Source organism: Rhinatrema bivittatum, chromosome 6 (genome assembly GCF_901001135.1).
Source record: "Rhinatrema bivittatum chromosome 6, aRhiBiv1.1, whole genome shotgun sequence".
Lineage (NCBI taxonomy): Eukaryota > Metazoa > Chordata > Amphibia > Gymnophiona > Rhinatrematidae > Rhinatrema > Rhinatrema bivittatum.
In genome coordinates, this window is record NC_042620.1 from 35646087 (window position 1) to 35661140 (window position 15054).

The window sequence follows — 15054 nt, forward strand, 5'->3', positions numbered from 1 at the left end:
CCTTCGTACCAGATCCGGAGCTTCGCTGGGAACCCCATGGAGAACTTAAGAACATAAGAAATTGCCATGCTGGGTCAGACCAAGGGTCCATCAAGCCCAGCATCCTGTTTCCAACAGAGGCCAAAACCAGGCCACAAGAACCTGGCAATTACCCAAAAACCAAGAAGATCCCATGCTACTGATGCAATTAATAGCAGTGGCTATTCCCTAAGTAAAATTGATTAATAGCCATTAATGGACTTCTCCTCCAAGAACTTATCCAAACCTTTTTTGAACCCAGCTATACTAACTGCACTAACCACATCCACTGGCAACAAATTCCAGAGCTTTATTGTGAGTTGAGTGAAAAAGAATTTTCTCTGATTAGTCTTAAATGTGTTACTTGCTAACTTCATGGAATGCCCCCTAGTCCTTCTATTATTCGAAAGTGAAAATAACAGTCACATCTACTCGTTCAAGACCTCTCATGATCTTAAAGACCTCTATCATATCCCCCCTCAGCCGTCTCTTCTCCAAGCTGAACAGCCCTAAACTTGATTTGCTTCTGGAACAGGGTTGAGCAGACCAGCGAGAAGGTTTTTTGTAAGGCCGCAGTCTTCGCTGAATAATCCTGCAATATGTGAATTTTAGAAGTCTGGTAAATTAGCTCGGGATGCTTCCGGGAGGCCTGTGTTATCTTGGCTTTATGTGCAAAGTTTAGAATCTTTGCTATCACGATCCTTGGCCGGTCATCTGTGCCTCTTTTCGGGCCTAGGCGGTGCGCCCACTCGATTGAAAGGGATCCCTTCAGGTCCGGGAGTTGTAGTGCTTCTGGAAGCCATGTTTCTAGGAGGCCTCCTAACTGCGAATCTTCTATCGATTCTGGGAAACCCAAGCGTAAATTCGAGCGTCTCGCTCTGTTTTCTAGATCGTCGATCTTTGATACCTGCTCTCCCAGTAACTTCTCCATTGTATGCAGTTTGGTGGCATAGCTCAGTGTGTCATCCTAGAGTACAGAAATATGCACCTCGACGTGGTCCATACGTGGGCCCAGATCCGCTAACACTGTCTTGACTTCTTCAAGTTGGGTCCCTATACCAGCCAATTTTTTGACCAGGGCTGAATGGACAATGTCCTTAATTTATATCCAGAGCTGCTCATTTCTGGCCTGCTCCAAGGTGAGGTCTTTGCTTGCAGATACTCCAGTTGCCATTTTATCCCCGGTACCCGACTCTGTTCTTTTTCCATCCTTCCTCCTCGAACCGGCTTTGTCGGCAGGGTTTTATTCATGTAGGTCACTATAGACATTAGCTATCTGGAATGGTTAAGTCCACTAGTTGAAAGGATGCCTTAAAATAGGGAAAATTTATGAAAAAGGCGGCGTGGCATCCGGAGCTGTGCTGGGCACATCCTGCTCAGCTCATTCACATCACATGACACAAACTTGGAATTTTAATCAGAGACAAGAACACAATTTAATATTACAACATGTTTAGTACTCAGAATTAAATTTAACCTCGGAGAGTATCTTAGGTGGTCTGACTTTTGTCCTTTTCTACATGGAAACTAAAACAATGAGTGGTTCTCACACCGAAAGGACAATGAGAGATCTCCCCCTTGCCCCACTAAGAAAGAAGGATGATATTGGCTGCATTAGTTTCTCATCCACTGTAGAAATGAGACCTGGTATTCCCTAAATAAAAAAAAAAAAAAAAGTTTCCATGTTATATTTCCTGTGTTGCACTTAATGTCAGCAACACATGACATCATTCAACATGGGCTAATTAGAGCTTCACGATGATGAAATGTCTTTTGATTGGTGGTTACTTTCACTAAGCTACGAGCTAATCCAGATATTTAGCTCATGATTTTCTCCCCCCTTGGACAAGGCTTTTGCGCTCTTCCAAAATACTGCTTAAGTTTAGTTTTTCCTCGAGTCCTTCTCAGGCCTTGCCAATGAACCAAACTGAAAGCATCTTTCAGTGTAGTAAGTCTTCGGAATAGTAAACGTTCCGTTGGCTGGGCTCCCAGAGCCATGAGCATGTGCAGCTGTTGTGGGTGAAACAGGCTGTTCCCCTATGGAAAATCTGAAATTGTGAAAACACGGGGAGGGTTCAGTAGGTCGGACGTTTGTGTTGGCCAATATTAACTATAAATCCTTTACATTTCTCCTAAGAGAGGTTAGAGTTTAAGCCCTTTTAATGCTCTGCATGTGGAGCTTCCCTTGGAGTAAATAAAATGTTGCTGCTCTACTCACAAAGGTGGAAGGAGCTATTCAAAGTTTGTGCTTAATTGACTTTGGACTTTATTGTGTAGAACTATTGGTTGGGACACAGACGCCTAACGTGTATAGGTCTTTGTCTTTTTTTTTAACTTGATCAGCTGCATATGGTGATACAATCGAAGTGTCTGAAGTTTTGTTTTAATACTTGTGAGTTTAGGTATGTTTTTATCTCCACAGCAAACATATATTATCCCAGGACAAGCAGGATGCTAGTCCTCACATATGGGTGACGTCATCCATGGAGCCCTTAAGCGGGAAAAACTTCTGGCAAGTTTCTAGAAGCTTTAAACTGGCTGCCTGAGGCTACTGAGCATGCCATGATATTCCCTGCCACAGAGGGTCTCACTCCAGTCTTCTTTTTTCCGCGCTGCTAGCTGCATCGCGGTTTCCAGGAGCCCCGTGAGTTACCTCACAACGACAAACTTAAATTTCAATTTTTTTACCCTTTACGGGTCTCGCTCCGTTTGTCACCGGCTGGTGACAAACATCGTGTTTCTTTTTCGCGAAAAAGGAATCCGAAATCATCGACAATGTCGACGGAGAAAACTTCCGGATTCAAAAAATGTCCGGCCTGCAACCGGACTATGTCGATTACTGACCCGCACGTCGAGTGCGTTCGCTGTTTGGGTGGAGACCATGACATCGCCTCTTGTGCCCAGTGTCAAGAAATGACGGCGAAAGGACGGAAACTTCGCCATGAGAAAATGGCTCAGATTTTTCAAATCCGGGCATCGCCGTCGCCTTCGTCATCGACTAAATCTTCACCGGTAGGCTTATCGAAGAAGATACTTCTAAAGACAAGAATCCCAGAAGGTTCGGGGGACGCTTCATCGCCAACACCATCTGTGGCATCGTCAAAGTCTGTGTCTGAGATTCGCACAAAACATAAGCATCGCAGACATCATTCAATTCCTCCATTACCACCGCCGGAGGAACCGGTATCTAAACAGCGGAAGTTGTCATCGACCTCCGCAACACCTACAGAGGAATCGATACCATCGACGTCCGTAACAGACTTAACCGCTTTGATTAAGAAAATTGTTATGGATGCCCTTAAAGAGAGCATGCCGGCGACATCGCCGATGCCGGCCCTAGGACCGATGCCGACCTCCGGGTCGATGCCGACTCTTCAGTCGATGCCGACCATCGAGTCGATGCCCTCCTCGATATCGATGACGGTGCCATCATCGTCGATCTCGATGCCGAGGACGACTGCCGCATCGCCGTTAACAGTTTTTTCCATGCCGATGGATGCGGCCAGCTGCTCCTCAGTGATACCGGCTGATCCAATGATTTCTACAGCTTCATCTTCGATACAGCTGTCAGGGCCATCGATGGAATCGACTATTTTACAAACCTCGATGTCCACAATGGCTTCCAGGCCTATCTCCTCATTGATTCCCATTTCCATGTTCTCATTTCTAACTTCAGCACTTCCTCCTGCTGCACAAGTAACACCACAATACACCCTAGCTCCCTCTAGAGCTCCAGGGCAAGGAAAAAAGGCATCAGGGAAGTCTAAGCACACATCCCTGCAGGCCCCAGAAGTTTCTTCTGGAAGACAACTTCATGCAATTCTTACAAAAAGATATCAGGATCTTTTAGCTTCCTTGCCTTTACAGCCTGAGGAAGAAAGTGATGCCAGTGATGGTGTGCCAGACACCCAAGATCCTTTACAAGGACCATCTGGGATATCACCAGCTAAAAGGGGAGACCATCATTCATACCAGCCCCCAACAGATACATGGTCAGATACACAATCGGAGCATTCTTCAGAGGATTTTTTATCAGAAGGTACTCCGCCTCAGGCCAAGAAACAATCCCCTCCTGAGGATTTATCCTTTGCTTCCTTCATTCAAGAAATGTCAGAATCCATCCCTTTCCAGCTACAAGCGGAGAAGGATGAAAGACAGCAGACCCTGGAGATACTACAAATTTGTAGATCCCCCAAAACATAACTTAGCTATCCCAGTACACGAAGTGCTGCTGCAACTTCAACAAAGGATTTGGGAGCACCCGTGTACAACACCTGGAGTAAATCGTAGAGTGGACTCTACGTATTTAGTCCAAGCAGCCCCAGGGTTCCAGAAGCCACAACTGCCACATAGCTCATTAGTTGTGGAATCTGCACAAAAGAAGTCTCGCAGGTCTAGAACGCACGCCTCTATCCCTCCAGAGAAAGATAACAGATTCTTAGACCTTATGGGGCGGAAGATTTACCAGGGAGCGATGCTGAATGCTAAGATTGCTGCGTACCAGTTGTATATGACACAGCATCAAAGAAATCTGTGGAAGCAGATTGAGGAATTTCTTCCATCTCTACCTCAACAACAGCAGGAGGCAGCACAACAGATTGTGCAGAAGGGTCTGGATGCGGGCAAACATGAGGTGCGAGCAGCGTATGATGCCTTTGAGACTTCTTCCAGAACTGCAGCATCAGGCATCAGTGCGCGAAGATGGGCCTGGTTGAAGGCTTCGGACTTACGTCCAGAAGTCCAGGATAAGCTAGTGGACTTACCTTGCCAAGGTGACAACTTGTTCGGAACAAAGGTGCAAGATGCCGTCACACAGCTTAGAGAGCACTCTGAAACGTTAAAGCAGCTCTCTACTTTGTCCCATGATCCTACAACTCACCCTGCCCGCAGGCCTCCACGTAGAGACACCAGACGGCCTTTCTACAGGCCGAGGAGATATTACCCTCAGACCTCTAGACCACGCTCTACAAGGCCTCAACAACGGCCTCAGCAAAGACAGCAGAGAGCGGCAAGGCCGCAGCCTCCGCCCCAAACAGCTTCCACCTCTGGTTTTTGAAAGCAGTCCCGGAGAACAGAGCCAACCAAACCCCTTTCCAGATTTACCAGTAGGGGGAAGGATTTCCCAATTTTACAACGAATGGGAAAGCATCACCACAGATCAATGGGTCTTATCCATAGTTCATCAGGGTTACCGCCTGGACTTCACAACTCTTCCGCAGGAGTTTCCACCACAAACCTCCTATCTAGAACACATTCCTCAATTGCAAATGGAATTATCTACTCTTCTGAAAGCAAAAGCTGTGGAACACGTACCACACTCACAGAAGGGAAGAGGATTCTATTCCCGGTATTTCCTCATTCCAAAGAAAACCGGAGGACTTCGTCCCATTCTAGATCTCAGGAATCTCAACAAATTTCTAAAGAGAGAAAAATTCAGAATGGTATCATTAGGCACCATGCTTCCTCTCATACAAAGGGGGGATTGGCTTTGTTCTCTGGATCTCCAAGACGCTTATACGCACATACCTATATTCCCACCTCATCGCAAGTACCTAAGATTCAAGGTGGGACACCAGCATTTTCAATACAGAGTCCTACCATTCGGCCTCGCCTCAGCTCCCAGAGTATTCACCAAATGCCTAGCAGTAATAGCAGGACATTTGCACAAACAAGGTATTCATGTCTTCCCTTACCTAGACGATTGGCTAATAAAAAGCCAGTCGCACCAAGGAGCACTAACTTCTCTCCGTTACACAATACAGTTACTTCACAGACTGGGTTTTCTCATAAATTTTCAAAAATCCCACCTCCATCCGTCTCATCTGCTACAATACATAGGAGCAGAATTAGACACAAACCTTGCACAGGCTTTTCTTCCAGAAGATCGTGCTCAAACACTGTCCCAGTTGGCGTACTCCATGTCCATACAACCACAAGTGACAGCTCATCAGTTTCTCATCTTGCTAGGCCACATGGCTTCCACGGTTCATGTTACTCCGATGGCAAGACTTGCCATGCGACTAACCCAATGGACTCTTCGCTCACAATGGATCCAAGCCATTCAACCGCTTCACTCGCGCATTCAAGTAACCCACCAGCTACGCTCATCGCTACAATGGTGGACACTCAAGGACAATTTGCGCAAGGGCCTGCCCTTCCAGAAACCGATCCCTCAGATAACATTAACTACAGATGCATCCACCTTGGGATGGGGAGCTCATGTGAACTCTTTCCAAACGCAAGGAACTTGGACAAAACTCGAAGCCACTTATCAAATCAATTTTCTGGAACTTCGAGCTATACGTTATGCGCTGCATGCGTTCAAGGACTGCCTTTCACACAAGACGGTGCTAATTCAGACAGACAATACGGTAGCCATGTGGTACATCAACAAACAGGGAGGTACGGGTTCGTATCTCCTGTGTCAGGAAGCTGCACAAATTTGGGACTGGGCCTTGACTCACTCAATGTTCCTACAGGCCACTTATCTAGCAGGGATTCAAAATGTGCTAGCAGACCGACTCAGTCGCCAGTTCCAACCGCACGAATGGTCTCTAAATCCCTCTGTTGCGACCAAACTATTCCAACGTTGGGGACAACCAACAACAGACCTCTTTGCGTCTCACCTGAACCACAAAGTGGACAACTTCTGTTCTCTACACAACCAGAAGAACCAGCCAGCCAAGGACGCTTTTGCTCGCCCTTGGAACTCAGGCCTACTATATGCATATCCTCCACTACCGCTTATCACCAAGACGCTGGTGAAGCTACAGCAGGACAAGGGGTCCATGATTCTCATAGCCCCATATTGGCCTCGACAAGTATGGTTTCCCACACTGCTAGACCTGTCAATCAAGGATCCAATACGCCTGGGAGTAGCTCCCACTCTCATCACTCAGAATCAGGGCCGGTTGCGCCATCCCAACCTTCAATCCCTATCCTTGACAGCATGGATGTTGAAAGCTTGATCTTACAATCACTTAATCTCTCAACTAATGTTTCTCAAGTGCTTATAGCTTCCCGCAAACCTTCCACAAGAAAGAATTATTCTTTCAAATGGAAACGATTTACTTCCTGGTGCAAGCAAAACAATACGGATCCTTTCACTTGCCCCACAACTACTCTTCTAGATTATCTGTACTATCTCTCAGACTCTGGTCTTCAGACATCGTCAATCAGAGTACATTTGAGTGCAATCTCAGCTTATCATAACAAGATAGGAGATGCACCTATCTCCACACAACCTCTTGTCAGTAGATTCATGAGAGGTCTAACTCAGCTTAAACCACCAATTCGGCCCCCAGCTACACAATGGGACCTCAGTCTGGTCTTAACAGGTTTAATGCGTTCTCCCTTTGAACCCATAGATACCTGTGAAATTAAATTTCTCACATGGAAAACTATTTTCCTCATAGCCATTACATCAGCTAGGAGGGTTAGTGAATTGCAAGCACTTGTCACATATGAACCTTATACAAAGTTCCTCCATGACAGAGTGGTTCTCCGAACACATCCAAAATTCCTTCCTAAGGTAGTTACGGAATTCCACTTAAATCAAACTATAGTTCTACCCACATTCTTTCCAAAGCCTCACTCTCATCAAGGCGAAAGAGCTTTACACACTTTGGACTGTAAACGTGCATTGTCCTATTATTTGAATCGCACTACGTCCCTCAGAAAATCCAATCAGCTTTTTGTCTCTTATGACCCAAATAAGCCAGGTAAAGCAGTGGGAAAGCATACTCTATCTAATTGGTTAGCAGACTGCATACAATTTTGCTATACAAAAGCAGGCCTTCCTCTCCAAGGGCGAGTAAAGGCACATTCAGTACGAGCAATGTCAACCTCAGTAGCACATTTTCGTTCAGTACCAATCATTGACATTTGTAAAGCAGCAACATGGAGTTCCCTTCACACCTTTGCAGCTCATTACTGTTTGGACAAGGAAGGACGACAAGATTCCACTATGGACAATCTGTCTTAAAGAACTTGTTTCCAGTTTAATCCCAACTCCCTCTACATCCAGCCTGATGTGATCTTCGGCTGCATCATTTCCTCTAACATGCATCACTGCTTCCTGCATGGACAATGACTCAGCCTCTAGCTTGCTAATCACCCATATGTGAGGACTAGCATCCTGCTTGTCCTGGGATAAAGCAAAATTGCTTACCTTGTAATAGGTGTTATCCCAGGACAGCAGGATGTAGTCCTCACGAAACCCACCCACCACCCCGAGGAGTTGGGCATCAGACTTTATTATTTTCGTTTTGCTATCGCTTATTGCTACATACAAGACTGGAGTGAGACCCCCCTGTGGCAGGGAATATCATGGCATGCCGGGCATGCTCAGTAGCCTCAGGCAGCCAGTTTAAAGCTTCTAGAAACTTGCCAGAAGTTTTTCCCGCTTAAGGGCTCCGTGGATGACGTCACCCATATGTGAGGACTACATCCTGCTGTCCTGGGATAACACCTATTACAAGGTAAGCAATTTTGCTTTTCCTGCTGTGATCCACCTAGAACTACTTGTCCTGAGTTAGGAGGAATAGAAACACTAAATATTCTGAATTCAGGGAGGGTAGTGTTTAATCAGACCCCATGCAGGGCCGCATTCTTCATGGAGAGCGTGCAGATTTCAGCCTGAATCTTCAAAGTGGCCTTGTGCATGTACTTTGGAACTTAGAGGGTGCACATGGCATGGTCACGCATGTCTAGGTGTAAGCGTGTATGCGCACACTTATGTGCTTTCGAACATGGGAGAATGGGCACACAACTTGCCCCCAGGAACGCCTCTTTCAGGTGCACGTGAAAGCGTGCACCAATCCACTGTGCGGTTTCCAAAAAGCTCATTCACGTGCACAAAACCACATCTGCTGCAGGCAAGTGCTTTTGAAAATCGGGCTCTTAACGAAAAGGGGAAATCCCTTCAGGAGAATTTCTGCACGCAGTAGGTCCTGTGTCTGCAAGTTGATTCTTGGCATTCAGCTGCTGATAAGAAAAGGTTGCCACGTTCTGTCCTTGGAGGTTCCCAGCAATCTCAGAATTGGAAGGCTGTTTTTGAGAAGTGAAAAGTAAACACAAAACGGTCTTTAGACTGAGTACAAATTTAATTTCTTCACTTGGTTCCAAGACAGGGTAAGACGAATAGGTAAAGCATTTGCAACTCTGCAGGAGAGGAGAAAAAGTCGGGGTCACTATTTGTTCATGTGTGCAGTTTTCTTCTTTATTCCCAATACTTGAATGAATGAATCTTCTCCCGGTATTATCTTAAATGGGATAAAGGGAAGGGAGTGGGCATCTGCTTATTTACCATTGTCAACATTTTAAATCGGATGCTGAAAACTGATTGGGTTGGGTGGTGAATGAACAGATAAAGAATGCATCTTTATTTGCACAGAGTGCTTTGAACAGGATAGGATTTTTGCCGGGGGGGAAACAGGAGGACCTGTCCCACTTAGAGGGGTCTCTGAGAGCTCAGGTATTTCTTTGTAGAGCTGATTTAAGTTCCCTCTTGACTCCATCTCCCAGATGGTTGAGTCTGTGGCTTGTTAAAAGCATTTTGATCCCTTCTGCCTCCTGAAATATGTTTAGTACTGAATTAAAACTAAAACTAATCAGTAGTCAGATTCCTGGTGTTTCAACTTGTTTAGTCTCCCAAATTTGTTTTTTGTGTGTTGTTTTTGTTTTGTTTTTTTATTGTGTGGTTTTTTTTGTTTTTGTTTTGTTTTTTTAGTTAATTTACCAGAGGCTTGATAACTTTTGTTAAAGTTCACTTATTTTTTTTGTGGGGGGAGAGGGCAGGTCAGGAATAGAGGGCTGGAAGTGAAGCATGGGCCCGGCAACTGGCCTATTGGAAGTGACCTAAATCCAGGAAGGGTGAAGGCCTTTCTAAGAGGGTCAAAGTTGAAAAGCTCTACACAATCTCTGCATAGGGGTGCCTTTCTGTTCCCTCCTGGTTTAATATGCATGTTGTGGAGAATATTATCCAGTGCTTTGGAAGCTTTTATTCTGCATTATTGGAAAAGCAAAAGGAGAGGCTTCATGAATGCGGAATATAACCACAGTCGGGGGAAATAGTTTTCATTGCGCTGTTTGAGGTTTAGGATAGCAGAAACGAAATGTAATTCCCTGCGCTAACGACAACCTCTCGTTGTTCACGGCATCTGATTTTGGCCCTCTTGGCTTCCTCACCAGGCCCTGAGACAGCACGGACCCGCTAGCATAGAGAAAAGCGGACACTGCAGGCTTTCTTTCCTGAAAAAGAAGGGTTTCAAAGAAAGGAAAGCCATAAGAGAGAATTCTAGCAAATTCTACTAAGGAGCCACATTCTCTAGCTAGTTCTGCTACTTCATGCAGTTAATCTCATTGCCCTGTGTCTCTTACTTTTAAAATATAACTTTTTGTGATAAGTACAGAAAAGCAGAAGCCATTCGGGTAGCCGGATGTATAAAGGCCTCTGTGTGCTGTGTGTTTTAGACCCTGGAAGGAGGAGGCTCTTACAGAGGAAGCTTTAAAGACTCTGTTACGGGTGGATGCCTGAATGAGGGAATGACGCCTTCAACGCCGCCAAGGAACCACGAAGAAGAGCAAAAAGCCAAGGCACTGAGGGGCAGAATGTGAGTACTGCACTAGCCAGTTGCTGCTTGTTGCACATAATTAGTACGTACATAAAGCGCTCAGATTTAAGCATGTTAATTGCAATACTTAATTCTGTCAGTACTTTACAAACTCCTGTTCCCCTGCTCCATAACAGTCCTTCAGATTGTGAAAGCTCTTCCAGGTTAAACCATCCAATGCCTAGTTCCTCCACATCTTATTTGGAGCTGGAACCTTGGGGGGAGTAGGACGACAGGGTAGATAGCTGTGCAGTGGTCAGTAGTGCATCGGTGAGTCAATCCACTTTAAGCATGCACGTCAGTAATGACCGGCACCAAGAGGGCAACCGTATAGCTCCATATGCAGATGGAAAACCTGTCCCAGTCCTGGTTTTACCCTGAAGTAGTCCTGCTTTACTTTCTGGCTCACACCACTCCCATGCCTTCTTAAAGTCTGTGTTGACGTTACCACGACATTACCTGCTGATTATCCAATTAAATTACTTCTCATGAGACAGGAAGATGATTGTTTTTTTTTTCTTATGAGTTCTGCAGTTGTTTACCTCCCATTTTGAATGTGGTCAGTTTTTTGTCACCTGAAAATCTCTGTGCATTATTATTCACCCTTTTCTCCCAGGAATGTGTCCTTGACATGAAAGCTTTCTTTCTCTCCTCTCTCCTCCCACTCCCTGTTTTCTCTTCCTTCTCCTTTTCCCTCTTCCCTCCCCTCCCCCACTCCTTGCTTTCTCCTCTTTCTCCTCCCTGTACCCTTCAAGGATCAGATTTAAGTTTCAGAATTGGGGAGGTAGGGGAAGCAATTTGGCAGCTAACTTCAGAGAGGATAACTTTTTTTTTTTTTTTTTTATAATGGCCCACACATGCCTAAGTTAACTTTGAATATGCTCGGACAATTGGCCGAGTACATAACACAAATTACCTTGCACAAAGTTACAGCTGCTCCAAAGGGTAACCTATTGCGCATATTTTTTTTAGAAATTCCTAGCGTGTAGCCAGATGGATGCAGGACCCCAATGGGTTATGCTACCCTTCCAGCAGATGAAGACTGAGTCAGATTTCAAAGCTGTCGTCACCCTAGTTACACCCCTGCAGGGTCCTCAGCCCTTCAGTATTTCTCAGTCTCCAGCAGATGGTGGACGTACCTCTTCCTATGGGGATTACTGTACTTTTTGGAAGGAGAAATTCTACATTTAAATGGGAGAAAAAATTGAGCCCCGCTCTCCCGCGGTGATACCTAAAGGTCCCTCCCCCAGTTGAGAATTCCTGAGGCAATTTCCGAGATCTCTCAGAGGTGTTCCTTGGTCTGGTAGCTGGCTCTTGGCGTGGACATTGCTAATTAAGCAGCTGAAAGGCAGTAGGTGCAGGACGCCGAGCATGGTGGTGACTGCCAAAACCCGACCTGTCTCTGTACTCAGCCAGTAAGCGCCGAGCACAAGTAAGCTTTTTTTGGGTTTGTTTGTTGTTTTTTTTTTTTTTTTTTTTCTTTTTAAAGAGAAGACTTCTCCTGATTCAGAGACATTTGGACATCATTCCCATTGGGGTAAGGGGAAATGGGCTTCCGAGCGGGTTGAGCAGCCCCCTAGGGGACTAGGCCCCTCTTTAAGCATGGTCTGCACACTGCGTGGTAGGCTGCAGCGGTGCCATTTTGCGCACGCATCTTTGTGCATGCCGTGTTGCCCTCCATAGAACATCGGTACATGCAGTGTGTTGGCTCTGCGCGCGCACACTGTGCACATAACGTCACTCGTGTACATACACGCACAACCTACTAAGCACAAAATACAGGTAAAGCAGGGCGCACGGGCTGTGTGTACCTTGAAGGGTACAGGGAGGAGAAAGAGGAGAAAGCAAGGAGTGGGGGAGGGAAGAGGGAAAAGGAGAAGGAAGAGAAAACAGAGTGAGAGGAGAGAAAGAAAGAGCTTTCATGTCAAGGACACATTCCTGGGAGAAAAGCCTCATCCCGCCTAGGTGCCCGAAATCTGTGCTTATAAAATTTTAAGTGCGAGCCAACAGAACACAGTTAACGCTGCCAATGGCTCCGGCAGCCAAGAAACATAAGCGCCTTTCTCTGCACTGCGTGTCATATTAGGGCTTCACGGTCTGACCTGGATTCCAACTTATGTCAACACTGTGAGGAAGCCCAGGGAGAGTTGGCTTCCCCGGACTTTGCTAAGCCCAGCAACTCCCATTCAGAGGATGGGTTAGCCACATCCTTAACTGAAAGGTACCCCAGATCTGAGTACCCATGGGACTCTGTCATCCATGGGAGAGGGAAATTCAGCAGCACCTATCCCAGTACTTCCTGGGCTAGGCATGGACCCAGCTGCCTTCGCTTGGGTGGAAGTTTTCCAGGGCCTTCGAACTTCCATACAGGCGAGGTCTGCTACCTCACTTGACCCTGTCTGGATGGAATCTCAGCCTCTAAGCCCTCCCTTTCCCAGTCCTATCGGCAGACCTCGAGGCATGCTTCGCTTCACCAAGGGTATTCCTGGCAGGGACCCAGATGGAATGGACAAAGAGGAGGATGCAGATTCCTTGGAAGATGGGAAAATTCCACCTGGTTTAGAACCATATCGGACCATGTTATGATTTTTCCATAGAGATGAATTGCCAGCCCTGGTTTTCCAGATCCTGAAAATGCTGGGAGTTCCTGGGGCAGACTCTATGAAGGAACCAAAGAAGAATACCATTCTGATTTCCCTACAGAAAGCCTCTTGCTACTTTCCAGTACTGGAAGCTATCCAGGAGTTGCTTGACCTGGAATGGGATGCCCCAGAATCAAGTTTTAAAAGGGGATGAGTGTTAGAAGCTCTATACCCACTAGATCGGCAGTGAGAGAGCATTTGCATTTATCTAAAGTGGATGCGCTGGTCTGTACCGTCTCTAAGCGACCAACTATCCTAGTGGAGGGAGGAGTGGCCTTAAAGGATGCATATGATGGATGGAGTCCATCCTAAACAGACCTTTGACGCAATGGCAATGACCTTACAGATTCCTTCTTGTTGTACCCTGGTAGCTTGTTCGTGCCTATTCCTCTCTCAGAAGGTGGATGACTTGGGGTGAATTCCAGAGTGGTTATGGTACCCGCCGCCACCTTTTTAGCTGATGTGATCTAGTTCATACTTCGGCCAGAGGAGTGGCCTCAGTGGTGGTGGCCAGAAGACAAGCTTTGGCTGAAGAATTGGTCAGCAGATGCAACCTCCAAGGCAAATCTTACAAAGACGTCCTTTAAAGTTTCACGTTTTTTCGGAAGCAAATTGGAAAAGCTGGCCAGTAGATGGGGCGAATCTCCAGTTCCCCGGCTACCAGAAGATAAGAGAAAGCACACCCCTCACCTATGAGGGGCCGATGCCGGGGCTCTCAACGCTTTCGCCCATAAGAACATAAGAAAATTCCATACTGGGTCAGACCAAGGGTCCATCAAGCCCAGCATCCTGTTTCCAACAGTGGCCAATCCAGGTCATAAGAACCTGGCAAGTACCCAAAAACTAAGTCTATTTCATGTTACTGTTGCTAATGGCAGTGGCTATTCTCTAAGTGAACTTAATAGCAGGTAATGGACTTCTCCTCCAAGAACTTATCCAATCCTTTTTTAAACACAGCTATACTAACTGCACTGACCACATCCCCTGGTAACAAATTCCAGAGTTTAATTGTGCGTTGAGTAAAAAAGAACTTTCTCCGATTAGTTTTAAATGTGCCCCATGCTAACTTCATGGAGTGCCCCCTAGTCTTTCTACTATCCGAAAGAGTAAATAACCGATTCACATCTACCCGTTCTAGACCTCTCATGATTTTAAACACCTCTATCATATCCCCCCTCAGTCGTCTCTTCTCCAAGCTGAAAAGTCCTAACCTCTTTAGTCTTTCCTCGTAGGGAAGCTGTTCCATTCCCCTTATCATATAGAAACTTGACATTTCAGAGATCTCTGTCCTTTGGGAGGTCTCAGTCCTTTCGTAGTTGGCAGGCTCTGGTTCAGGTTTGTCCCAAACCCCCCCCCCCCCCAAATGAAATTTTGCCAACCCACTCTCAGAACGAGGAGATAGGGGTTTGTCTGTCTCTCTTCTACCAGAGTGGGTCGAGATCACTTCAGACAAATGGATACTGGAGGTCATACGACAGGATATGTGCTGTAATTTCACAGCATGCCTCAGGATATATTCATGATGTCTGCTTGCCACTCCCAGCACAAGAAGCATGCAGTAGAGACTACTCTTTTAAGGCTCCTCAGGATGAGGGCTTTAATCCCATTACCTGCACCTCAGAAAAATTTGGGACGTTATTACATCTATTTCATCGTACCCAAGAAGGGAAGATTTCTTTTGCCCCATCCTGGATCTCAAGAGCATCAACCGACATTTCAGCATGGAAACCCTACGATCCGTGATAATGGCCGTACAATCAGGAGAATTTTTAACCTCCTTG

The 15054-nt window shown here is 46.1% G+C and overlaps 1 protein-coding gene across 6 annotated transcripts in view; it reads left to right on the forward strand.

Annotated features, from left to right (window-relative positions):
- Window positions 1-15054, forward strand: part of KALRN (kalirin RhoGEF kinase) — a 1195491-nt gene that overhangs the window by 1054218 nt on the left and 126219 nt on the right. For all 6 annotated transcript variants that reach the window (XM_029605245.1, XM_029605240.1, XM_029605241.1 and 3 more), the window contains one exon: window positions 10492-10631. In XM_029605245.1, coding sequence (XP_029461105.1) covers window positions 10492-10631 — 140 coding nt within the window. The remainder of the gene's footprint in view (window positions 1-10491; window positions 10632-15054) is intronic.